General features: G+C 42.1%; 1 protein-coding gene and 1 non-coding gene across 32 annotated transcripts; one reads left to right on the top strand and one right to left on the bottom strand.

Annotated features, from left to right (window-relative positions):
* Positions 1–13: 13 nt before the first annotated feature.
* Positions 14–27293, bottom strand: Pcbp2 (poly(rC) binding protein 2). Of its 31 annotated transcripts, none has more exons than XM_075960810.1 (15): positions 27034–27293; positions 24518–24658; positions 23928–23951; positions 23807–23839; positions 23356–23472; positions 18937–19068; positions 15001–15129; positions 13869–13943; positions 12151–12243; positions 11049–11090; positions 9847–9919; positions 9307–9345; positions 8348–8403; positions 7623–7792; positions 14–413 (listed from the first exon to the last, which is right to left on the bottom strand). In XM_075960810.1, exons 2-15 carry the CDS (start codon positions 24584–24586, stop codon positions 377–379), a joined length of 1089 nt encoding a protein of 362 aa, XP_075816925.1. In that variant the 5' UTR covers positions 24587–24658; positions 27034–27293; the 3' UTR covers positions 14–376. The 31 variants fall into 31 exon arrangements, with proteins under 31 accessions (XP_075816925.1, XP_075816931.1, XP_075816926.1 ...); XM_075960811.1 differs by having other exon boundaries at positions 205–413; positions 8348–8400; positions 27034–27172; XM_075960807.1 differs by having other exon boundaries at positions 205–413; positions 13869–13956; positions 15002–15129; positions 27034–27172.
* Positions 15509–15636, top strand: LOC142845322 (small nucleolar RNA SNORA81). Its single transcript, XR_012909881.1, has one exon. It is a non-coding gene; the product is annotated as a small nucleolar RNA SNORA81 (small nucleolar RNA).
* Positions 27294–27940: the final 647 nt, after the last annotated feature.

The following is a 27940-nucleotide window of genomic DNA, read 5'->3' as shown; positions in this document are numbered from 1 at the left end:
ACAAAGAAAAAGCTCCAGTCCATCTTTTAATTTTTTTTTGAAAAATTCCTGACATTACAGAACTAAACTGAAATGTATTAATATTCCACTCTTACATTTCCATGACAAACAAAAATTCATGAGCCAAAAAACCCCAAAAAAAAGGAAAAGGGGGGAGCTTATAAAACTAAATATGGATATCTCAGCGTAACTGCTGAACAGAGAAAGAATTAAAACGCTTTTAATTAAAAAATCATGAGTGGATGATAAAGTGTGTAGAAACTGAAAATTTACAAACTATTTAAAACCTGGAATCGCTGACTGTTCAGAAACTACACAGATGGATCATGGGTGGTGGTGAACAGCAGAAAGGGATTATGGGTGAATCTGCACTGTTCTAGCTGCTCCCCATGCCACCTGTCTCCGAGGAAAGCCTGTAAAACAGAAAGAAGAGTCGGTCAGTTTACCCAGTTACAATCAGTAGTTTACTAACAGGGCAGGCATTTCAAGGTTTCTTAAATTAACTGTAATACGATGTGGTGTGCGTGTTTAATACCATTACAATCTAGCTTCCTGAGGCACTCATTTAACAAAGCACGTCAGGTTGGTGACACTGTCTCCTTAAGCTTTACCCTCGGAAACTGCTCTAGTGTTTCTAGAGCAGTACACGCATTGTTGGGAGGGAACACAGAAACTTGTTTCTTTACTGCTCTGCTCACCCCCTTCACACAACACTAGAACACTCGCCTCCAGAAAGATAAACCTCACCTCGTGTGTTTACAGCCTATGTAGCTCTATCAGTGTGAAGGAACTGCTTTGTATTGGGAGCACATTTGAAGACATCACATAACTTTAAATACTAAAGGGTGTTAAAGGGAAGAACCAAGTATAGAAACTATAGTAAAGAATTCAGTTATTGTTTTCAAGCTTAGATTCCATTACAAAAATGAATAATACAACAAGCAACAGGGCTCACTCTTCAAAACCCAAAACCTATGGCCTTCTTACTGTGCCAAATCCTCCTCATAAACACATCTAACTACAGTGCCTTTCTACGTCTGTTTTAAATGGGTCATCTGAGGTTCTGGAGCCAATTAAACTTTGAAGGAAAGGCATTTAATATACTTCACTGAAATTAGGTAGGCAGCAAAATACCTCATTTTGAAGCTAACTAAAAGTCTCAGTTCCACATCATAAGCTCAACTTCATTAAGAGGTGATTGACATCCATTTGTGCTGTTTGAGTAACACGGTATTGCACTAAAGTACGAATATAATAAAGGGGGATTGTCCCAGAAACCAGAAAGGTCATCCTTCACTTAAAGAATGTTTTCATTAAAGTCAGAAATGGTTTCTGTTGTCTAGCACCCTGAATGTGCCTAAACATTAAAAACATATGTGAGATCTCCAAAGCAAGGGTCAGGCTTGCTAAGTACACTCATAGGTGAAACTCAATATAAAAGGAACTATTTCATTGTTTGAAAAGTAAGAGGGGCTACAGATATGGCTCAGTGAGTTCCCTGATGAAGCAAATGCCAGAAGTGGCAGTGCACACCTATGATCTGGGATGTTTGCTGAGTATATAATCTAGTCAGTGAGTCCCAGGTTCAAAAGATCTCATCTCAAAAAATAAGTTGGAGAATGAGGAAAACAAACATGTTTTGACTTCTATTCACCCACATACAAGTCCCATATGTATCCACATACATGATACACACACAAAGCAGGAATACACGGGCTGTGGAGATGGCTCAGTGGATACAGTGTTTGTCATACAAGCATGAAGACCTGACTTTAATGCTCCCAGCAGCCCAAAACAATAACAGGTAGTCCAGTGCATCTGTAGTCCCAGCACACCTAGGACAGATCAGAAGCAGAGAAAGGACAATCCCTAGAAGCTGGAAAGTCAGCTGTTAGCAGGATAAAAAAAAAAAGACCATCTCAAACAGGGTGGAAGACAACCTCTTGTGCTCTACGGCACACATGCACCTGCACAGCACATGGGCCCAAGAACAACACCATGGACACAAATACAGCAGATTCTTATCAATCTCAAAATGAGATGACCTTAGGACAAGATAAACAATGAGCTTTAGGGACTCAAGAGATAGTTAAGGGGTAGAAGCCCTTATTAAAGCTCTTACAGGGACCTGGATTTGGTTCACAAATGTCACTTGGTGGCTCACATTGTCTGTGACTCCAGTTTCATGGGATCCAACATTTTCAGGTGCTCGAGGGCCCTGCACACATATAATGCACATGCAAACACACATAAATAAGTAAAACAAGCTTTGAATGATAGAGCTTTCGTAGGTAACAAGATGCAGAGGGTGAGCACAGAAGAGAAATCTCAACCAGAAACACATCTGACTCATGACAGTCAAGTCCCCTGAATATCTGAATTCCATCCCAGCAATTCTTTATTGGGGATATCTGTTAGATATCAGCTGGGCACCTTTAATCCCAACACTTGGGAGGCAGAGGCAGGTGGATCTCTGTGAGTTCAAGGCCAGCCTGGTCAGACGAGTTCTAGAACAGCCAGGAGCTGTTACACAGAGACACCCTGTCTCAAAAAACAAAAGGAAAACAACAACAACCCCCCCCCCCAAAAAAACAACACAACAAGCAAAACAAAAACAGAATCCTTCCAACAGACAAGATAAAATTAAAAATGAAATCCCTATGGAGATAGTTATCAGCATAGTAATGTCTGAACCATAGAGAGTTGAACCACTCAGCATAGGACACAGCTATCACCCTGACCCAGGGTACGTTGAACACAAACGTGTAAGGTCACCCTAACACTGAAAGGTAATGTAGTACGCAAGAACAGCCACGTCTTTCTGCTGTTGTTCAATATCACTCTAGGCTGGGAAAGGCCATCAGAAAAAAATCTACATGGAAACCTTCACAGTAAAGAAAACTCACAATATGTCCATGGGTTGACAAGAGAATCAAATGGCCTTCTCACCATATGGGATACATTGTTCTTCCGTTTTTGTTCTCCAATGCAAGAGAATAAAACCCAGGACCCAGCAAATATTGTACCACTGCTTTCAATCCGCAGCCCCAGCACATCATTTTCCTCTTTTGTGGAAAATACTTTGTAGCTCATCTTGATTAAAAAAAAAAAAAAAAAAGCTGGGCAGTGGAGGCACACACCTTTAATCCCAGCAACTTGGGAGGCAGAGACAGGTGGATCTGTGTAAGTTCGAGGACAGTTTGGACTACAGAGTGAGTTCCGGGACAGGATCCAAAACCTGTCTCAAAAAAAAAAAAAAAAAAAAAAAAAAAAACAAAGCAAAACAACAACAACAAAAATTCAGATTTACCCATCGTAAACCACACCATTCCAGGTCCTGGGATCAAGCTCCAGTATCAGAAAAAAGAGAATTTACACACCAGGAGCTAAGTGTGTAAAAGCACAGCACAAACAATTATTAGTTCTGGGTAACCACGCATGTCATAAGTATATTCTCTTGGGGCTTCTTTCCTATATCCTACTGAACAGTCCGTAAGGTCCATTCAAACCTAACCGTATCTTTCACTCATGATAGTGATGTTAGTGAGAGAAGGGCAGGCAGGAAATAGAATAACTATTTAACATGCTCAGAGATAATTGCTTCCTAACATCACAGAAGGATATTTAATAATCCCCTAATGGAATATAGACAGTAGCTACCTTTGACATTGACCATTGTCTATTATTATGAATAAAGACGTAAATCCTATGTGTGCCTTTGAAATAACCACTCACCAGAGGAAGAGCTGGGCAAAAGACACCCTTGTTACCAACTGGTGTTAGCAATCATGAAGACTCTTTAGTATTGAAGCTACTGAAGGCCCTTCTACTTGGGAATATTGGCAAAGGGTTACAAAATTCATGTGGGATGCAAAAAGGTCCAAGTAGGCTGCACAGCCGCCATCGAAGCTTACAAGGCACAGATCGTAAGTCCCCACCCCTTCACCCGTTACATCACACAGTGAGCTATGGTTCTTACTGCGGCAACTTTATTGTAACTAGAGACACAGATTTGGCCAAGGCCAGCTGACAGCTTAACCATTAAATAATTTAAAAGTTCTTTTTTTTTTAAAAAAAAAAAGGAAAGGATTAACGGAGAAGCTTTTATTCATCAACACAGAGCCTAACACATCATTTCTATATTGCAAGGCAGAATAAAGCTACAAAAGTGTAACAGAATGAGGGAGAGTTAAGAACTGGCTCTAGATAATGATTTCAATCAACAAGTCAGACTCTCAAACAGGCACTGAGCTGTAAGACCTAAACCTAAACAAGAATTACCCGTCCCCACCCCCACCCAGATATCCCCAAAAGTAGTAAAAAGAAAACGGTCACAAGCTCACAATAGTTTGGTTCTCACCAATGTTAACAAAGAAAAACAAGATGAACCAACACTCGAGGAGGTGCCAAGATATGCACTCAGTAGGGAGAGAATCTCTGTTTCTCGCCTTTCAGTTTGTTAGTTACACATGGCACAGTAGAGGTGGTGGTGGTGGTAGCTGAAGCCCCGGTACCCTTAGCAGCAGACACAACATTTAGAGCCAGGAGAGGGATGGGTTTCATGCCAAGCAGACTGGAGACACAAGGGGCGGTCGGAAGAGGGTTGGGGAGGCTGGAGGGTGCGTCGGAAGTCCCCGCTGTGGCGAGCGAGGGGGTGGTGGTGGAGGAGGAAGAAGAAGAAGAAGGGGTGGAGGGTTGAGAGAGGTTGATGCTGAGGTGATCAGGGATCGTGACGGAGGCTGTCTGGGAGGAGGGTTTAGCGTTTTCTAAACTGTAACAGAGGAAAAAAGGAACAAAAAAAAGGGTGGGTGGAAGGGAAGACCACAACAGGGAAAAAGTACAGGACAAAATCCGCTTCAGTTCTATTAGTAAGTGCCTTTGGCTGCCAATTAGGAAGGTATACTACCAATTTTTACCAAACTCTTTTAGCTTGTGCCCACCCTCTAAATATTTGTATCATCACCTTCCCTCCTACACACAAGCTGTAAACTGCTCTGGTAAAGACATACCGACAAGACTGAGAAAAGGAATCACAGAGCATACACCTCCCAACCCAGAAACAGTAAAGTAGTCAGGCCTAGTGGCACAGCTACTATGGAAGCTGAGACAAACATCAGAAGCCCACAGCCTGCCTGGACTACATAGAGTTTGAGGCAACTTTAAGACCCTCTTTCCAAAGAAAATCAGACAAAGATGTCTGGGAATTATCTAACACACACTAAGAGCTCTAAGTTAAGTCCCCAAAAGTGTTTAAAGAAGACTATTACTTGAATGAGATAACCTTGTAAACCAAACAAACAAAAATCAGTTCATACAACCGAATTTTCAGTTTTGCACTTAAGTGAAGGATCAACAACTCAACAATTACTTAAGAACACCACATTGTACACTGCAGCTGTTTGAAGACTTTCAGACAGGGTCCTCCTGCGTAGCCCAGGCTGACTGCCTCAGATTCCTCAGTGCTAGGATTACTGGTGTGAATCATCATGCATGCCTAAAAAACTTTTTTTCTGTAGTTAATATTAAAGCCTATTTACATCTTCACAGCAAATGAAGCAAAATATTAAAATGGAAGGAGGCAAAAAGGTCAAAGTAGATCACTAACTTCAAAGAATGTAGCATTAAAAAAAAAAAAGCTAAAAGAACAAGCATAGATGAGGTCCAGGGAAGCTTCCTGGTGGGAAGTTCTCATTTTAACTGACCATTCCTATATTTTAAAGTTGAAAAAACTGAAGTACTATCACCCTTTGTGGTTTTTTGTTCTGTTCTTTGGTTTTTTTTTTTTTTGAGACAGGGTTTCTCTGTAGCTTTGGAGCCTATCCATTAACTTGCTCTTGTAGATCAGGCTGGCCTTGAACTCAAGAGATCCACCTGCCTCTCCCTCCCGAGTGCTGGGATTAAAGTTTGGGATAAACTCCACCATACCTGGAGTTTATTTATTTATTTTTTTATTTATAGGGTCTCTATGTAGCCTTGTCTGTCCTGAGTGCTGTGCCACCACCAGCTAACCTTTGTGCTTAAAGACAAAAATAATGCACCTTCTAGTCCTACAAAGTCCTCCAGCTAAGCAGGGTCACAGGTATTTGCTGAGATAACACAAACTCCTACAAGGTCACTTCCACAGGAAACTTTCTCCTAATTCCATTCTGTTTAGCTTGTTGAGGGCCATTTAGTCATTAATTATCACAGTAATGAGCCACATAAAGACACAGAACCCTATGAAAAAAAGCTCGGAGCACAGCAGAAATGCTATGAAGCCAATAATGAAAACAAATAAAAACAGTTTGTTTTCCTTCAGACAGAGCCAAGAAGAAAAGCTTTAAAAGGAAAAAAAAAAGGCAGCAATGAATGTGTACACCCTAGAACTGGTGATAAGGCTTTAAAAAGTTCTGACCCACTTTAACCCCAGCACACAGGAGGAGACAGTGAGTTCAAGGCCAGCCTGGTCTAAAGAAGTTCCAGGACTTCCGGCTGAAAAAAAAAAAAACAACAACAACAAAAAAAAACCAACTTCTGATCCAAATCCATAGTTTGGATAGTTTCACTCACCAGTTTAATTTAAACAATTCTGCAGTTACTTCAAGTAATGAAGTTTGCTTCCTTACAATGTAGCCACTAACTTATTAAAAACACACCAGTCAGAAAGGAAGGTTAAATTTAAAGCTATAATTTGATCTCCAAGTAAGCAAGCTTACCCAAAGTAGAAGCTAACAATTTCTAGATCCCAAAAGCATTATTTTTGCCATAAAAAAACTTTCCTCCAGTGTGAACTAGAAACCAAAGTCTTTACTAACAAGAGTCTGTATACGATTCCTGCTAATTTACTCAACATAAAAACTTGATGTGTAGTAAAACAAAGTACATCTAGACACAATTCTTTCTGTATGAAGAACTGCAGCAGCTCAAGGGGAATGGACAAGTCTTCAACTAGGAGTAAAACACTCTGGATGAGCACATGTGTAACGTGACTGTGACTCCCTTTGGACACGGACTGTTACTAACAATGTGAGTGAGCAGAGCGAAGCAAAGAAAACACCTGGTAGGATGGATGCTTACTTGACTATATACAATTGTCCTACAACTCAAAGTGTAGGAACAGTACCTACAAATAGGGAAGTAAGACCTTAAAAGTCACTTGCAGATGCATGAGAATAACTAGGAAAGAAAAATATCCCTGTAGTATCTGGAGCACCCCTAAAGCTGTGTTTTTTTTAACCAAAACCAAAACAAAAACAAAAACAAAAAAATTGAACACACTTCCCAATTGAGAAATATGTTTGCAAAGTAAATGGTAACAGGTACCTACAAGAAACTATTTAGATGTATCATTATCCCTAAAATTCAAGTTACTTTGGACTCCAAAACCATAAAAGAAATAACCTGTCTGTAAGATGTGTCAAACAAGTAAGACACATACTGCCACCCTTCCCACTGTTCCAAACCAAGCAATCTATAAAACCCCAATCTGGCTATTTTTCTCTGCTAAAGACAGAAGCAGAGCTCTAGGAAAAGAAACGGGGTGGGAACTTTTGTAATCTCTACCCCCTCAAGTAAACCCACATATGGTAACACCCTCCCTCACTACTGTGGCATCAATAAAGCAAAGGAGAGGTCAAACTTACCTGACATTGATTAGATACTGAGCCAGGCTGATGCTGGCAGCAGACCCAGTGATGGTGACCTGCCTATCAGTAGATCCTTCCACTGGGTTTGCAATTTTGATCTGCGCCCCAGACATCTGACGGATCTCATTGATTTTGGCGCCCTGACGCCCAATTATGCAGCCAATCAACTTGAGAAACAACAACAAAAAAAAGCACACCAAATTAAAAGCCGAACAGCTACACACAAGACCACATACCAATCAATTTCTACACCCTGTGCTTAAATTTGCACTCTCCGACCTTCGGGTGTATTGCTAGCAAAACCTTCAAAATTAAGGTCTCATTTAATTTCTGAACCATTCATGTGATTAACTATAAATCAACGTCAACTTCAAGCTAATTTCTCAGTCCAACCATTAGTTTTTGCGTATATCCCCATAGTATTGCCTCCACTCCAAAGACAAAATAACCAGAACCATACTGATAATGAACCTAGCATGCTATCTAGTGTTGGGCCATCAAAATTCGTGAATTCATCCTGACATCATCCCTCCTCCCAGAGCACAAAGTTAAATTCGGATGTACTTTTGGTCTCACCACCTTCCAGATGTTTTAAGTAAAAGGCAAATAAGAATTTCTACAGGAGAGAAAGAAGTTCTGTGTTTGAAAACTATAACACAGTTAATTCTATCAATTCTCTCTAGCAATATTTTCCTCAGGATTCTAACATACTTTATACTTACATCATTTGGAATGGTGAGTTCATGAGAAGTAGTTTGAGCAGATGCATCCAAACCTGCTAAAAGACAGAAAAGAGCAAGAAAGTTTAATGCGCAGCATGCAGAATGAGTGATCTGCATATTAAACTAACAGAAGGAAATAAGCTGGAAACCAGCATTGGCTGTTGGGGTTCAACACTAACTCTGAAGCCCCCAAGGAGGAAAGATGGGAGAGGGGTATCAAAATAATGCTGCAAAGATTCTCCTGTACAATCAGAAGAGCTGATTTCATGCCATTTCCTGCAAAGCCCAGACTACAGGTGTAGGGAGATAACATGGGGCAGAGTGTGGTATTCTTAAACAGGAGCAAAACCTGAACACCAGAGCTTCTATACATCTACGTCTTTTCTGATTAAGATTGTTGTTGTGTCCTGGTTTTATTTCGCCCAATGCTCACTAGAATCCGTGCCAATTTCATTCCTATTACCGGGTATCATAGACTCTTGGCACATACACTGAATTGCTTCAATTATACCTGTATCAGAGTAACACCTCCATCTCTATCCTCCCAAGCTAGACTTAAAGATCACAAAGATTAAATGCCAATAAGTTTGAGGGGAGTTTATTTCTCCAGATTTATTCTGTCTTTTGGTCTAATTCTTCTGGCTTTTGTTTGGTTTTCCAAAGAAAAAAAGAAAAGAAAAAAAAATCCCATCATAAACACCCCTACCCAGCCCTAAGAACACCAGGATTGGGCCACTTTGGCTGGCTAACCCTACAGTTCTAGTCCTGCTCTCACTACAGTTGAGGGTAGCTGGCCAGATCCATCAAGGGACCCTCAGGGCACCAAGCCTACCTCTGCTCTCTCAGCTCCTCTCTACCATATGCATGTAGCTGGTATGGTTTATGGGCAGTGAAACAAGACTCCCACCAGTTTATTAATATAACAGTAGAATACTACAGATTTTTTTTTTAATCATTACCCCAATAGCCTTTCACCTCTGGAGAGCTGGATTCAATGCCTGTTAAGATACAAGTGAAAATGAGTTTGGTGGTCTCATTCTAACCCTATCGGACAAGTTATCCCTTATACCAAAAAAAAAAAAAAAGCCCCAAAACAAAAGAAAAACAAAACCAAAAATACACTATATACTTTGGAACAAATGGATTGTCTCTACCCAAGTCTTGTGAACACCTGGTGGAGAGAAAGGGGATGCTAATCAGATCAAGGGGGCCACTATGAGGATAGGTACTACAAGTATCAGTCTACCCCTTTCCTGACAAGCATCCCCAGACCTCACCCCAAATGTTCCAGGGCTTTTTATTCTTTTATAATTAACTCACCCCAAATGAAAACCATGTTAACAAACACATTACCTCCTTTAGCCATAGTAGGTCAACTTTATACCAGCAGGTGCTAGATGATAATGAAGTTTGTTTTAAACAGTTGTCAAGCTGAGACCTTGGGACTGGCCTCTGTCTTGTACTACACCTTACAAAAATAAACACTAAGGTATCCATACCACTGAATCCGGTGTTGCCATGGGTCATGGGAAAATGAGACTGTTGCATTGCCAATTGGTGCAGCTTGGTCAACTGCAGAAAGGAAAACAGGAGAGACCAGCATTAGAAGGGTAACCTAGTCAGCACTCAAGCACATCCAGATGGGAAAATGAACACAGCTCCTGCCTCCCAAAGTTGATGCTACTATTCCAATGGTAACAGGATAAGAATGGGGCTCACAGTACAATCCAGAGGACAGGCAGAATACAGGACAGTAGGGTTAGAAATAGAAAGGATGTCAGTACACAAGAATGAACGCATTGGGGTGTGTGAAAAGGAGGCAGTAACGCTGGCCCATAACCATCCCCTATGGACTGTTTAATGAAGGTGTAGGCAGCCATTGGCAATGGCTGCCCCAGGGACAAGCACAGACAGGCTAGGTAAACAACTGTGCAGTGGTGCTAGGGAAAACACACCATGCAGGGTTCCACCAGTATTGGGAAAAGGGAAGGAGATGAGGGGGGCAGGGAGACTGCAGGGAGGAGAGAAGCTTAACAAGAAACCAAACTGGGCTTCACCCTCAACAAATCCTTTCCCAACTATCTTAGTGGTAACACACAGAAACCTGTCCAAGCTGGTGACAGAACACCCTTTTCCACCCTACTCCACACTCTCCTGAAGCTGCCACTAACCAAGACTCAACTTCCCAGACCTAGTACTTGGCACCTGTGAGGGTTTTTAATGATGAAAGAAGTGTGCAAAAAAAAAAAAAAGTCCTCGAATAAAAATCTAAATACCAGTACTTTTAGTAAGAGGTTCTTCTCAGTAAAGTTTGAGTTGAATTACAACAATTAGTTTTCTAGTTTCCCTCAATGCTTGTTCTAATTTGTAATCTCAGAATGAGAAGTGCCTAAAGGCAAACCCAACCTCCCATTTCCCAATGGGAAGCACACTTTAATGACAGTTTGAATTGTGCCAAGATATTAATAGTGCACCATAGAACATTTCTTTTAGAATAATCTGAAACACAGCTTAATAATCTGATCATGTCTAGGGGTTACAGTCAAAGGCAAACAAGCTGATAATGTGTGATTCACTTTCTAAGCTGTAACAACACCATTGGTTCAAGACCCAACTTACTCCTGTCTACTAGGGAGAAAGGAATCAAACAATTTGGGATAGAGAGGGAGTTTTTCAAACAAGAAGTGAAATCAAAACTTACATCTGGCTGTGGAATGGCATACTGTCCTTGAATGGTATAGGCCTAAAAAAGGAGGAAAACAATTCCTATTAAAAACCAATCACGGACAGCCACCCGGTGGGGGCGGGAGGGAGAGCAAGTTTTCAACTAGCCAGGAAGCCAGAGTTGAACTAGACAAAGGGAGGCATATTGAGACAGTAAAGGGAATCTCACAAATAGTCAGACCTGAGCTGGGCTTCTATGAACCCTAAATACAGCAACTTTATTCCACATATCCTCTTAAAAGGGTCTACAAGTTCTCTTCGATTAAGGTAAAATACACACGTCAGCTTTTTACCTAAAACGTGGAAAATAAAAGCAATGGCTCAACTGACCAATCCCCCTACCCCATATATTCAATTCAAGATAGTAATCACACTAATATGCATGATTTATATCTACACAAACCTGCACCATATATATTCAACATTGCCTAAGACCCTAAATTGACAAGAAGCTAGCTAGGTCTCTAATGCCAGGGACCTGACACAGAAGCACTGGGGAGGGGAAGGATCAATTTGCTAAGTCCTGTCTTTCCTGCCCCCCTCCCCTACCCCTGCATAAAGGCACTTACAGCTCCCACTATGCCCTCCTCCCCACACCATATCTTCCCAAAAAGGGAGCTGGGTCTTTAGGGAAATTGGGTTGGGGGGGTGACAAGGAAAGGAAAAAAGAAGGAATGGAAGGGAGTGGCTGGTTACTTAATAGAATGTGAACTTTCTCACATCAGTTACAGTGGCGAGTACCCCCAAAAGTACATCCAGGTGGGGGTGGGAAGGTGAAAATGGGATGGGAGGAGTGGGAGAGGGAAAGAGGGATTGAACAACAGCAACCAAAAAAAAAAAAAAGAAAAAGAAAAAAAAGAAAAAGAAAAAAAATTAAAAAGAAAAAAAAAGGTTGGCGTTACCATCTGGTGGGCTATGCGGCCTGTGTGAAATGAGGTGGGGAGGTCAGTCCAGGTCCCCGTGGACAGATGGTGTCCACAGCACAAAAATCACCAGCGCCACTGGCCCCCCGTGTGTTGGCAGTCTCGGCTGAGGCGGAAGGATTGAGTGAGCCTTGGAGACTGAACATCCCCTCTCACCTCTAGAGGTGGTCCCTCCAGGTCAGGGTTGAGGCACATGGACGGGGTGGTGTGGGGAAAGCTCGCACTGTCGCTGCCTGTGCTGTACCTGTCCTGTGGATAAATAGAGGATTTCAGTCTCCAGGGCTGTCAATCCGGCACCTTGTCACCAGCATGAAATTCACACCAAAAAAAAAAAAGTTGTTTATTTTTTTTCTTTTTTCTTAAAAAGGAGCTCACAACACAGATTTGAAACGAGCTGTAATGAGTGAATAAAAAAAAGTTACCTAGTGGCAGATGATACTGCACAATTGGGTTATTTTCAGTAAGAGTAGGGGGTGAGGTAACAGAGCTGATGCTGGTCTTGGTCACTGTAGGATTGAGTTAAACCCCTACAGAACCCACTTTGCCACAAAAGACAGAGGTCCATATGTGGACATTGTATGAACTGGTCCATTTATAAAAAGGCCCATGGGAATGACCCATAACAGGGCAAGTCATGGAAGAAGCTGCAAGCTTTAAGAGGGCAGTTAACCGAATAAAGGGAGGTAGGTATGGAGAGGAAGAAAAAAGGTACAAAGGGAAAGGAGTGACGGGGAGGAAGAGAAGAAGGATGGATTGGTGACCCAGCATTGGATAACCTAGAGTTCCATGGTTAACTCCTGGGGCTAACCCTCCTGGCTACTGCTTATCCTCCCAACTACTTGTATTGGCAGGCCTTTGACAAACCTGCTGAAACAAAGCTAATGCTTAAACAAAATCCTAACACATCTCACAATAACACTGAAATATAACTACTTATGAAAACTCTCAGCAAGACATAAACTTGTTCACTTTTATTACTCAGTAAAATGTGAGACGATCTCCAAGTTGATACTTTCCTCTCTCAAATGCCTTTCAGACTAAATACAACTAGCTAAATACAGATGTTTTTTAAATAGGACAGTCCAAAGTGGGAAGGGCACTTTAAGCAACATACCTTCACCTACCAAAATGACTGCAACTATTTCAACCTAAATCACAGAATTCTAAAAACCTACTTCAGAGTTAACACTAACAATCAGAATACACTAGCACCATGACATTTATCAATACTTTTCTCACACAACCCTAACTTTAGCATAAACCATGTGTCAAAAGATAAATAAATGGTTTAGATTGGTGAGGAATAGAGGCGCCAAGCCCAGCATGCTATCCCCATCCTATCCTTGAATGCTCCTCTTACTCCAGCTGATTTAAATTATACCACGGGGTTTCAAACCAGTGGTTATGAGTTTAAGAGTCTGGGGGTGAAAGGGTAGAGTAGGGGAGGTGAGGTGAAGGGGAGGGAAAGTTTGTAGGACACTCAAGCTCAAGAGCCTACCATCCCATGCCCCCATGCCATTCTTTGCTATCATTACTCATCTCTAACATCCCACGCACACAAAAGCATGAATGGGATGGTGATATAGGGAAAGTAATGACACTGAAAGAACTTTAACTTTAACCCAAACCACCACCAAAATCAATTACTCTTCTGAGTGTCTACAAAACTTCCACTATAAATAAGGTCTTGGCATTCAAAATTTTCTATAGTACCAAAAAAAAAAAAAGAGAGAGAGAGAAAGAAAGGAAAAAAAAGCAAATCAAACTATGGCCAAATGTTTTCAGCAAGCATGCAAAGTAGCTTGGTGTGCTGCTGGCAAAGCAGATATCTAACACTCTCTGTTCATTCTGCCCACCAATAAGAGTTCTCTTACCTGACCACCTGCAAAGATGACTGGAGAACTCGAGGGCTTGGGCCGGTACGGGATGGTCACGCCCTTCGGGGGGGACTGGGAGAGAGTCAGAGGGGAAAAAAACAAAAAGAGATAAGGTTTCAAAGCTGCTTCAGCTGTGTGGCGATAGCACACACAGGTCAGTTAAATAAAAATGACTTCCATCCCCTCAATTACCAAGCTGTACATGATTAGATATTGTAATCTCAAATATCTGATATTTATTATTTGTCTTTAAAGCAACAAGAAACTTCATGGCTCACTAATTTTCACCAAATATGTCCTGAAATAGTTTTAGTCATTATTTCTACACTTGGTTGTTTTCTGGATTTTTTTTTTTCGAGACAGGGTTTCTCTGTAGCTTTGGAGCCTGTCCTGGAACTAGCTGTTGAAGACCAGGCTGGCCTCGAACTCACAAGGATCTGCCTGCCTCTGCCTCTCAAGTGTTGGGATTAAAGGCATGCACCATAACCGCCAGGCTGATTTCCATACTTGTAAATAAATTTAATCCATACACACACAAAAATGTAGATATACTTCAACTGATAATTTTTAGGATCTCGTATTTTTGTATAAGTAATAAAATCTAAGCTGAATATGAAATTTCCAAATGTTACATATATGGTCCAAAAAGACACAAGCAACATCTTTTTCCTTTCAGATTCAACTTCATGTAACTCAAAAAAGATTTAATTTCCTTTAATTTCTATTTTTTTTTGCAACAGAATAACAGGACTTCATAATTCACTCAGAAACACTACCATTTGATATTTTTTCTAACTATTGACTATATCCTGTTTCAAAAAATAAAAGAACTATATCAATGTCAAGCAATTCAAAAGGTCAGTTTCAGAAATCCAAAATCCTTGTAGTCTCTTACCCTACCCACAATACTAAAATTATTCTGAGCCACAAGACTACTTAGCAGATCCTATTTTTGCTCACAAACTAAGATAAGTCAAAACTGGCAAAAGGAAAATATAAACAAGAGAACTTCTTTCCCCACCCCCACTGATAGCCTACCAGCTCCACCTAATTCTAGTCTTACTAAATATAGATCAGTTCCTCTGTCCCCAGAATCACCCCCACCTCCAGCATGAGCCTGAGGGCTTACCTCCAACATGACCACGCAGATCTGTTTGACACACTCAATGATGGATTGCGGAATGCCAGCAATAGTGATTGCCCGCTCAGTTGAGTTGGGGAGCATATCCCCTGCCACCTGGACCTGAGCCCCTGTACTCTTTAAGGTAAAAGGAAATTAAAAATCAGAGAAAAACTATGTTTTCCGATTCAATTCCCCCAATGGCAACTTTAGAATGTGATATTCAATAGACACTCATTACCCCCTTATTACCCCCCCCCCTTTCTCTTTTCCCATTCTTCCTTTATCTGACACAACTGCTTACAAAAAGTTAAAAATAAATAAATAAGCCGGGCGGTGGTGGCGCACGCCTTTAATCCCAGCACTCGGGAGGCAGAGGCAGGTGGATCTCTGTGAGTTCGAGACCAGCCTGGTCTACAAGAGCTAGTTCCAGGACAGGCTCCAAAGCCACAGAGAAACCCTGTCTCGAAAAACCAAAAATAAATAAATAAATAAATAAATAAATAAATAAATAAATAAATAAACAAACAAACTCTGATGCTAGCAGAGCACACATAAGAAAAGTAACTGCACTGGATCCCAAAGATGGGTGGACCTCTTTCTTAACGTCCAGTGTCCTTTGTCTTAAGATTTGGTGCAATAAGTCTTCAGTAATGACAGTTTTCAACATGCCGTTTGCATACAATTTACATCAGATAATTCTACATACCATATATACACATTATGATTCATAAGAGCAGCCAAATAAGTTATAAAATACCAACAAAAACTTTTATGATTGGGGGTAAGTGCAACATGAGCGACCTGTCTTAATGAGTCACAGCATAAGTTGAGAACCACTGATTTAAACAAGTTTTCTTAAAATGGAAAATTTAATTGACATAACTTTTTTAACCTACATTAGAAAAAAATTAATTAACTCTGAAAGATAAGAATAAAACTGCATAATGGTCTACATTTAACCTGCACAAGGAAGTCTCTTCTAAACAATTTTCTCTTACCCAATAATGACAGCTTTGCATGACAAACAAACTCCTCACAATTATCACCTACCTTTCATATTCTTATTTGAGCAAATATTTTCATCAATCCTATTCTATGTCAGATATCATTCCAAGTATTTAAAATTTATCATCAAAACAAAATCTCAAACTAGTTATTCACACCTATAATCTCTGAAGCTGAAACAGATAGACCATCTGACACGTTTATGGCCAACTTTGGATATAGTAAGACACTATCACCAAAACCACTTCCCCTGACCCACAAAAACACATGGTCCCTGTGCAAAAAACTACTAACCATCCTGTACAAAGACTTCAAAAAATTCCAACTAGTTTCCCTTCGAAACCATTTAGTAACATTTCATTTAGACATAAAAAATATTAATGAAGAATTGATAAAGAAGCCAGGTAGAGACTGGCTTAGAGGTTGAAGAGCACTGGCTGCTCTTCCAAAGAAACCAGGTTCAAGTACCAGCACCACCACATGGCCACTCACAACTGTATGTAACTCCATTTTAGGGGCTATGGCTCCCTCACAGACATAACTGTAGGGAAAATACTAATAATATCAATGCACATAAAATAAAAAATAAGAGATTAAAAAAAAGCCAGAAAGCGATGGTATCCACCTCTAATCCCAGTACTTAAGAAGTAGAGTTAAGATATACCTCTGTGAGTTCAAGACCAGCCTGGTCTACAGAGTGAGTTCCAGGACAGCTAGAACTATATAGTGAGACCTAGCCTTAAAAACTGTTTTTAAGGGACTTGGAAAAATGACCGAATGGTTAAGAGCATCTGTTGCTCTTGCTGAGAACCTGGGTTTAGTTCCCATCACCCGCATGTCCCTCACAACCGTCTGTGACTCCATTTCATGAGATCCAACTCTTCTGCATTCTGACAAGTGGTGACTATGAGGTGTGCATACATACATAAAGCTTTAAAATTATTTTAGGACTAGAGAGACAGCTCTGTTGTTTACAGCTTCCTAATAATAATTCCTACAGATAATCTGAATTCAGTTCCTAGCACCTACGTAATACTGCTCACAAACCATCTGAAACTCCAGCCCGGGGGAATCCAGAACCTTCTTCTGGATTTCAGGGCACCTGCACTTTCATGCAACTATTCACACAGGGTACATCTTCAACCCAGGCTGGGTGGCTCTTGACTTTAATCCCAATGCTCAGGAAGCAGAAGCAGGAGGGTCTAAATTTGAGATCAGCCTTATTCTACAGAGTTCCAAGAACCTTGCCTTGAAAAAAATCAAAATATAAAATCTACCAGAAAAAAAAAATTTAGTGGTTCAGTAGGTAAAGACAACTGCAACTAAATCTACCAACTTGTATTGGAGCCCAGTGAATACACATGGTAGAATAAAAAAACTGACTGTCATGCTACATGTCCTCTGACCAGTATGCACACATAGGTGCTTATGTATGCACTAAACACAAATAATGGGGGAGGGGGGGGGCAAAGGAAGATGGCCCAGTCTATAAAATGCTTGTAAGCACAAAACCAAGAACACATAAAAGATAGACAGGAGAATCCCTGATGACTTAATTGAATAGCCAGGCCAGAAAAATCTGTCTTGTGGGGTAAAAAGGGAAGGGGGAGAGGAAGCATGAAATGGGACATGGTAACACCCACTTTTAATCCCAGCACTGGGGAGACAAAGGCAGATGGATCTCCTTGAAATCAAGGTCAGCCTGGTCTACAGAGCAAGTTCCAATACAGCCAAGGCTATAGAGAAACCATGTCTCAAAAAAACTGACCTCCCCTGACCCAAGATAAAATAAATGGTAACTATATGCAAAAAGTTATTCTCTCATATTCTGACTCATTACTGAAATAGGCAAGGCTATATCTAGTCCTAGGTACTTGGGAGGCTGAGGGAAAAATACTAGTAAATTTAGAAGTCCCAGGCTAGTAACATAGCAACGATCTCACCTTTAAAAAATAAAAGGGGCTAGGGAATAGTACACTGAGATGTAGCTCAATGGGGGAGTATCCACCTTGCATTTGTGAGCCACCATGTCATTGCTGGGTATTGAACTCAGGACCTCTGCAGAGCAGTTAGTGCTCTTAACCTCTGAGCCATCTCTCCATCTCCACCTTGCAATTGTGCGGCCCTGGGTACCTACCTTGGATAGCACAAAAACTGAAATATATGAATTGTGTTTTTATTAATTAACTTATTATGTATACAGTGTTCTGCCTGCATGTATGTATGCAGGCCAGAAGAGGGCCTCAGATCTCATTATAGATGGTTATGAGCCACCATGTGGTTGCTAGGAATTGAACTCACGACCCAAGGAAGAGCTGCCAGTGCTCTTAACCACTGCACCATCTCTCCAGCTCCTGAATTGTGTTTTCAAGAAAATTATAACACCAGTATCATCACACTACAGTCTTCAAGGACTGCTAATCATGATCAGTTATCAGGTTAAACCTAGGGCCACAGACACGTTAAGCAACTACTGTACTACCAGAACCAAATTTCAACACCTTTTTTAATCCTACGTTTTTGAAAAACTGAGATCTCACCTGGCTGGCCTGGAACTCATTATGTAGATAGACCATGCTGACTTCAACCTGACCCTTCTGCCTCTTACTCCCAAGTGCTGGCATACACCACCATACTTGGCTCCATCTTGTATTTTTTAGATAGGGTCTCCTAAATGTCAATGAGCTGGCCTTGAACTTTACAGCAAAGGCAAGACCTGAACTTGGAGTCTCCTATGCAGCTGAGATTACAGACCTGAACTATCACGAAGGCCATCTTAAATCTTTACATCACACGCTAAACTTTTCTAGCCATAACACAATCTAGTATGGGTATAAGGATGCACCATTCAGGAGGCAGAGGCTCTCCCAGAGTTCTCTGTCTAAATAGAAAAAAAAAAATGAAGCTAACAGACATTTGGGGGAGGGGGGAACCAACCTCTCTTATTTCCTTGATCTTGCAACCACCTTTTCCAATGAGAGAGCCACACTGACTAGCAGGGACCACGAGCCGTAAGGTAACTGGGGGTCTGCTGGCAGCTGTGCTATTGGTCATAGAGCTGCTTATGTCCTGTAAAAAAAAGAAAATTACTCAGAACACCAAAAAGATAAGTGTGTGTATTTTATATATATATACATACACACACACACGCACACACACATATATATGAAAGTGCATAAAACAATTACTCCTGGACTTGTAAGGAACATACATGTATAACTATACCAAACTAAGTGAACATTATAATTTCTGAGCCCAATGTGATATTATCCAGGCCTATTATCCAGGACTCTGAAAAGGTAAGATCCAGTAGGAACAGACCATGTTCCCCTACCCTTCCAAATGAAACAGAACTTGCTCATTGTTAAAATGCTTACTCTGGAATGGATCACTTGCCACAACACATACAAACACAAAAAACAGAAAAAATAACTGCAAAAGGGGCTGGGGAGATGGCTCAGTGGTTAAGAGCATTGCCTGTTCTTCCAAAGGTCCTGAGTTCAATTCCCAGCAACCATATGGTGGCTCACAACCATCTGTAATGAGTTCTGGTGCCCTCTTCTGGCCTGCAGACATACACACAGACAGAATATTGTACGCATGATAATTAATTAATTAATTAAAAAATAACTGTAGGGGGCTGGAGAGATGGCTCAGTGGTTAAGAGCATTGGCTGCTCTTCCAAAGGTCCTGAGTTCAATTCCCGGCAACCACATGGTGGCTCACAACCATCTGGAATAAGGTCTGGTGCCCTCTTCTGGCCTGCAGACATACACACAGACAGAATATTGTATACATAATAAATAAATATTTAAAAAAAAATAACTGCAAAAGAAACCATAATCTTATTTTTCTTCACTACAAGGATACAGAAAAAAACAACACTTCTAACAAACAAAGCTGGCCTTCCTTCCATTTGGATTACAAATGTAATTTGTCAAGCACAATCCAAAGTTTCTAATCCTAGTAGCCAATATTTTTGGTTTTTTATTTATTTTTTTTTCAAGATAGGGTTTCTGTGTAGCTTTAGAGCCGTCCTGGAACTAGCTCTGTAGACCAGACTGGCTGCGAACTCAAGAGATCTACCTGTCTCTGCCTCCCAAGTGCTGGGATTAAAAGTGTGTGCCACCGCCGCCGCCACCACCACCACCACCACCACCAGGCCGTAGTACCCAATATTCAAATTAAAAAAGAAAGTAGGGTTAAGGGAGATGGCTCAGTGGTAAAGAAAGCTTTCTGTACAATCAAATAAGGAAGAACCCAGATCAGTTCAGATCCCTAGCACCCACAAATGTTGGGTATGGCTGTGATGCCTGCAATCCTACCACTGGGTGTGGAACAGAAGTATACAAGAAACTGAAAGGCTGGCAGTGAGAGATAGTATCTCAAAGCTGTAAGGCAGAACACAATAGAAAACACGTACTATCCTTCCTCTGGTACCGCATATACACATACACAAAGAGTAATTTAAGCTAGAGGGGAAAATTGTCAAAATTAAACCAAAGATATGAATATATGAAGCAATGCAACCACAATCAAACTGAATGTCCTCTTACAAAATCAATACCAGATAGCTAAAATGATTTAAGGTTTGTATTTTTGGCTTTTGTAGCTAGGACTTTTATATGCTTACCAATCACTCTACCATGAGCTATACCCAATCTCAGATTTCAACTTCCCAGTTTTATTTGTTGAAAATACAAAGACAATGAAACCAGGAATTATGTCTAAAATGCTCTGAAGTAGAGCTCTGGGGTTGGCAACAGATCAATTCTAAGAGTCCACGCTTTCCCAGGAATTGTGGCACATGCCTTTAAATACAGTACCAGGAGGCAAAAGGCAGATAGATACCTGAGTTTGAGGCTATCCTGGTCTACAGAGCTTGCTTTGAAGCCAGCCTGACCAGGACAGCCAAGACTACACAGAAAAACCCTGTCTCAAAACCAAAAAAAAAAAAAAAAAAAAGAGCCTGAGCATATGCATGACGCCTTTGGTTCTATTCCAGCAAACAGAGCAAACCACAACAAAACCTGTATTGATCAAACGCTTTCCTAGACACTGTAAGATTTCCTATTGTTATGTCTGTTGACTTACATGAGTCCAGGTGTAGGTCAGAGAATAAATGTGAAAGTGAGCTCTCTCCTTCCACAATGTGAGTCCCAGGGACTAATCCAACCATTGTCAGGTGTTGGGCAAGTGCCTTCACCTGTTGAGCCTCCTCAAAGACCCCCCAAAATTTTTAACAAATTTATTCATTTTTCAAAAGTTTTCAAGCCAGGTGGTGGTGGCGCACACCTTTAATCCCAGCATTCAGAAGGCAGAGGCAGGCGGATCTCTGTGAGTTCAAGGCCAGCCTGGTTACTAGTTCCAGGACAGGCTCCAAAGCTACAGAGAAACTCTGTCTTGAAAAACAAAAACAAAAAAATTTCAAGACAGCGTTTCTCTGTGTAGCCCTGGCTATCCTCAAACTCAAGAGATCTGCCTGCTTCTGTCTCCTGTGTTGGTGATGGTGTTTCAAAACTCCTCAAGACAGAGTCTCACTATGTAGTCCAGTTGGCCTAGAACTTACTATGTATACGAGGCTGTTTAGCTTTCTGAAGAAATCAGTGGTTAGGACACTCTCCAGAGGGTGGAAAGCTCAAGGTCACTGGCTGTTCTTCCAGGTCTTGTGTTGTACTCCCAGCAACCACAGGGTGACTCAAAACCATCTACAACAGGATCTGCTGCCCTCTTCTGGCATGCAAGTACACATGCAGAACACTCATACAAAAAATATGAATAAATAGCCGGGCGGTGGTGGCGCACGCCTGTAATCCCAGCACTCGGGAGGCAGAGGCAGGCGGATCTCTGTGAGTTCGAGACCAGCCTGGTCTATAAGAGCTAGTTCCAGGACAGGCTCCAAAAACCACAGAGAAACCCTGTCTCGAAAAACCAAAAAAAAAAAAAAAGAAAAAAAAATGAATAAATAAAACCAAAAAAAAAAAACTTCAAAAAAAGACACTTCTCCACCTAATCTACATGTACTAGTAAGGTGTATAAATTGCTTTTATACAATTCTATGAAGCCAAGAACTTTTTTCTTCTTCTGATACAAGGTTTCAACTCTGTAGCTCAAAGTAGCCTCAAACTTAGATCTGCCCCATTGCCTTCCCAGTACTGGGAAGATTAAAGGTATGTACCACCACTCCAAGCTAAGAGACTGTTACTCAGAGATCTGTCTCCCACTAACTCCCCGGTGTTGGAATCAAAGGTGAGTGTCACCACTGCCTGGCAATAGCATGTATTTGAGCTGCAAATTCTGGAGTAACAGGATCCTGCAGTTTAAAATATAACATTTCTGATCCGGGCAAGGATAAGATTTCAGGGACCACTAAGCATCAACCAAACAGCACTCTTCTATCTATTTTGCTTTCAGAAACCTAGGGCTTTACCTCTAACGTTTATATTTATGCTTGTGAGCCCAGCCTTTAACGGCTGAGCCATCTCTCCAGCCCACCTCTAACTTTTAATTATCAGTATCTGCCTGTATATAGAGTTCAAAATGCAAAATGAACGGTTTCAGCAGGACCCTAAAAAAAACTACATTAAGCCGGGCGATGGTGGCGCACGCCTTTAATCCCAGCACTCGGGAGGCAGAGGTAGGTGGATCTCTGTGAGTTCGAGACCAGCCTGGTCTACAGAGCTAGTTCCAGGACAGGCGCCAAAAGCCACAGAGAAACCCTGTCTCGAAAAACCAAAAAAAATAAAAAATAAAAAAAAAATAAAAAAAAAAAAAACTACATTAAGTTCATTCAACTGTAAAACCATCAAGGAAGCAATGGCACACCTTCAAAACAATTAGTGAGGAAATGTTTCAATGACAAAGTTGGAAAGGGTAGTGTACATTCTATGAGATCCCAATAGTCAGGAAGGTGACACAGAACTGCTGAAGGGTATCTTGAACTACTAGTAGTGCCAGACTTCCACAGTTATCTCAATAAATAAAAAGACCAAAAGAAAGCCATACCAAAAGGGGAGGAAGGCTGGAGAGATGGATCAGCAGTTAAGAGCATTCGCTGATCTTCCAGAGGACCCTGGTTCAATTCGCAGCACCCATGACAGCTCACACCTGTCCCTAACTCCAACTACAGGACTTCTGACACCTGCCCCCCACAGACATACTTGGGCAAAACACTAATGAACGTAAAATAAAAATAAATTATACACTTAAAACAAAAAAAAAAAAAAGACAGTGGCTGAAGGTACAGCTCAAGTACTTAACAGGCTTACTTAACCTCAGTTTTGTTTTAGGTAGGACTGGTAGGTAATGGGAAGGAGAGGCAATCCTAAAACTCACACACACACACACAAAACAAACCTCTTCCAGTTTATCAATAATCATAGCAAAGGCTTTGAAGATGGCATTAGTCGGTCCAGCCAAAGTGATAATTCTCTCAGGACAATTCCCTTCTGAGATGTTGATACGTGCACCACTCTGGATAAGAAAAAGAAACAAGTAGTTTTAATAGATAAAAAGAGCTGAAATTGTAGAGGATAGCCCGTCCTAGATAACACACACAGGCAAGGGCAACAAGCTGCCTAAATAAAGCAAGCGTTTCAAATACTGCTCCACTTGTCCTCAAACAACATACTGCAGCTCATGTTTTTTGGGACTCGGCACAAATTCATTTCCTATCTACTGTACTGTTTGTCATTACATCAACCAGAAAATGCTTCCCCCCTTTGAGCGCTACCCCTGTAATGTATCATACATAACCTTTTCAGGTCAGGGATTCAGGCTAGCGAATCCCACTGCTCTTACAACTTACCTCCTCGCGCATCTTCTTAACAGATTCTCCTTTCTGAAAAAGGGAAAGTCAAGCATGAGCTCCAACTATTTCAGCTCAGACTGACTAAATAGCTATTAGTGTTAAAGTGAAACTCTCTTACCTTTCCGATGATACTGCCAACTTCCTGCAATAAAGAAAACATTGGAAATTCAGAGTTCATCATTTTCATCATTATGAAAAGAAAATTCTAAATGTTCGGCTAACCAAATGCTAATTATACTAATTACCAAATCAAAGAAATAGATTTTAAGAATCATGGGGGGAAGCACTTACTCATTTCCTTGCACAAAATTTTATAGTGAAGCTACCAAAGAATTGAGAATCAGAATGAATACCACACCTTTGTGTAATATGCAAAATGAGGCCTGGGGATATAACTCCACAATAGTGTTGGCCCTCAATCTCCAAAAATCAAAACAAATTTTTTTTTTCTGAAACTGTGAGATACAACAACATACATCAGAATGTTTTACCAGCCAGCTAGGACTGTTTTTTGGCTCTGCTTGTCTTTCTTGCTCATTGAGGCTTCCTAGTAAAAGCTGTCCATCTTTTCACCACACTCCATTAGAGAAGAGTGGCACAGCCAGATGTCCCACGGTGCTAATCTGATGAGCTCCCACATGCTTGTCCGCTTTTCCTGGCCCCTCCCGTACCAGCTACTATGACCCAATTTTCCAAACTGGTGCATACCTTTCCATGCATAAGTAGCCTGATAGTAAGAGTGACATTTAATCCACCTTCAATCACACCGGTGTCCATGTCTAGTAGTTACAGGGAGCTGGACTTTTGAGTGGTCAAGTCTTTGGTCACGGGTGGGAGTGAATGCCAAAACTGTAAGAATGACCAAAATAAGAAGGGGGGAATAAATAAAGAGTAATTATTTTCCAGTTATTTTCACTTCACCCTTTAAACTGTTACCTAATGGACTCTTTTCCTTAGATGTTAGCCTATCAGACTTGTAAACACACTCAGCACAACTGCATAACACTTACAGATCAGGTTTTGTTTCCAGTTTGCTCATTAATGATAGGGTTTCCACTGATGACTGGGACGAGAAAGATTCATTCCTTCCACTGGCAATGGTTACGGGGGAACTGCTCAAGTGCACGAAGTTATACTTCAGGTACATTTTGAAAAGGATTCAAAAGCAGCTGGACAAGGTTTACTACAGTGAGGGCAAACTCAGCTTGCTGGCTACTGGCATCAACTGGAGTAAACGTAGAGTATACACATAACGGTCTCTAACTCTCAGATGGTGATGGATACCCAATGATTTTAAAATGATTTAGTTCAGAACTGTGGGTGGTACATTACTGATCTCAACACTGTAGAGTTATGACAAGATTGCTGTAAGTTCAAGGCCACCTTGGGCAATGTATTGAGAGCCAAGTCAGCTGCCAAGACTACACATTGGGACAGTCACAAAGTAACAAAAATAATTTAATCCAGGAGTCTCACTGAAAAAGTGAGATATAACCAATATACATTCCACAACTGATGGGGCTCCACAATCCTCTTCTGAATGATTCTGTACATCTCAGTTCTCTCTTCTCCCATTCTTTCTTTCTAATCAATCTGAGGAATTTTCCTTATCCTTGAATGTTAACTTTGACTACCACACACTTCTAAAATCTTTTAACTCAAATACAACAATAAAAACAAAACTGTCAATGGTAAAGTTTGACTTCACATTGCTTTAAAGCCTCAGTAGGTGACAGATTCCCAGGATGCAGCATGTACTCATCTTCTCAAACAACTCTGCTTGTAGAGACAGGACAATTGGGATTTTGATGTTTTTGCCTTTAATAACCAAACACTGATATTTCGAAAGGACAGTGAAATTTCAAAAGCATGTCAAGTATCCATCCCTTCAAATCAGTCAGTGACTTCTCTTAACTCTGTCCCTTCAAACACATCTTCCACTGTGCTGTGTATTTGAGATCCCCACATCCTTGAGTTGTTTTTGAGACAGAGTTCTATGTAGCTCAGGACAGAATGGAACATGCTAGTAACACCAGGCTGGCCTCCAAACTCGAAGACCAATCTGCCTCTGCACCCCAAATCCAAGCCTTAAACATTTTAAAGCACTTAAAAAGGTGGCTGCTACACCACTCTGTATATGGTAAAGGTCTTCTGATTACTTCAGGATAAGTAATTATATAAATGCATTCCAAAGCACAGCAGGCCCCTACTTCCAGAAAAGTTACTTGCTGTCAAAGACCTCAAGTCAACATCTCATGGAAAAACAATGCTTAAGGTCTGTAAGACTCATTTTTCTCCCCCCAAATACAAGGTATAAACCTGACAGCTTTAATTCTGTATGCCTACTCAAATGATTAATCACTTTAAAAATACAGTAATACAAGTTCAAAGAGACAAGAACACCAAAAATTTATCTCCAAAACCATGTAAGTAAAACACGAAGATGCGTTTTTTTTAAAACTCCAAGCCCTCTGAGAAACCTGTCTCTTCCTCTCCTGAGTAGGTCAACCTAAGTGTACCCCATCCCGGGAATCCAGCTGTTAATCCCGCAGTCAATACCCCTCTATAAATAGCTCGGTCTGGTTTATAGCGGCAGGCATTTTATAATTTCAAAATTCGTTACCCGAGAGAACGTCAGAGTAACTCGGTAACTGGGAGTCCGCCTACCCTTTAACTCGGCAGCCCCCCTCTCCCCTCCCCCCGGCCCCGGTCATCCAAGCATTTTCCACTTAAGAAAAAATAAGCCCCCCCTTCCCTTGACTAGAGGGGGGAGGAAATAAACGGTTCGGTCAGGGGGGGGCGCTGCGACCCAGGGGGAGGGGCCGGGCAAGTAGCGCCTCCTCGTGAGGCTGCGCCAGCGCCTGACCCCCGCGGGGAGCCGCGCTCACCCGCCCGGCCAGCGAGCCGGCCATCGCCTCCCCCACCCCCCTCAACCAACAAATCCACCGCCGCCCCCCCTGCCGCGCGCGCCCTCCCTGACTCCTGCGCAGCCGCCACCGGGAAGAGGCGGGGGGGAGGGGGGGAGCAGGCTTTGCGCGAGGCCTACTAGGCCGCGCCAGAGCCAGGGCCTCGCGTGAATGGACGGCCAGGAAGAGAGTAGTGGACGCTCATGCGGGACTACGAGAGGCCGAGGCTCCAGACTACGAACGGAGTCCTCCAAGAAAGATGACACGAGTGGAAACAGAAGCTACTGCCGGGGGCGGAGGAGAAATTTTTAAGCTTACCTGGAGGCGCGAGTCGACTGAGGGGAAAAGGGGAGCGGGCGGGAAGGGGAAGGGCGGGAGGCCGGGGGCGGAACAATAGGGGCGGGCGGGAAGGCGAGGGGGGCCCCGCTGGCGGGCGGAGGAGGGGGGTGGAGGAGGAGGAAGGGGAAAGAGACCCCGGGGCGGGTGGAGGGCGGCGGAGGGCGGGCGGGCGGAGGGCGGGCGGGCGGGCGGGAGAGGGCGCAGGCTGCGGCTGCTCCGGCTGCTGCCTCTGCTGGTCTGGGAGGGGGACGGGGCGGAGCGGGCCGCTTTCAACCCCGCGCACCCTTCGACCCCGGAAGCGCTAACCGCCCCGGGGGCCGGCGAGTCGACTGCGTCGTCCACACTTTCCCCACGCGATGCGGACGACCTTCGCGGAGCCTAGAGCGGCTCCTTGGACGGCGTCGGCACCAGCGAGACAACGGCCGGTAACTAGCGGCGAGGTCCAGGATAGAGCGGCAGCAGAGACGTGCGGAGAAAACTAGTGGCCTCTAGCGGGCGAGCCGGAAAGCTCAGGCCTAAGTGAGAATTGAGGTGGCCATCGCCATGGCTCAAGAAGAGAGGAAAGGAAAGGATAATCTAATCCAGTTGTTTAAAAAAAAGAGAGAGAATAGCCAGGCTGAAAGTATCACACAAAATGCTTACTCTAAAAACAGTAATCCCGTTTAGTAAGAAATAAAAGCATCACTATTCTGCCCAGAACACTGGGTCAGGAAATAAAAATGATAATGAAGAATTGAACTTAAGAAAAATGTTCTTGCCACTTTTCGAGACACGGTTTCTCTGTGCATCCCTAGCTGTCCTGGCACTCGCTTTGTAGACCAGGCTTCGCAGAGATCCGCCTGCTTCTGCCTCCCTCCTAAATGCTGGGATTAAAGGCGTGCGCCAC

This window comes from Microtus pennsylvanicus, chromosome 2 (genome assembly GCF_037038515.1).
Source record: "Microtus pennsylvanicus isolate mMicPen1 chromosome 2, mMicPen1.hap1, whole genome shotgun sequence".
Taxonomy (NCBI): Eukaryota; Metazoa; Chordata; class Mammalia; order Rodentia; family Cricetidae; genus Microtus; species Microtus pennsylvanicus.
The sequence above is the reverse complement of the archived record's forward strand: the minus strand, read 5'-3'. Positions and strand labels throughout refer to the sequence as shown.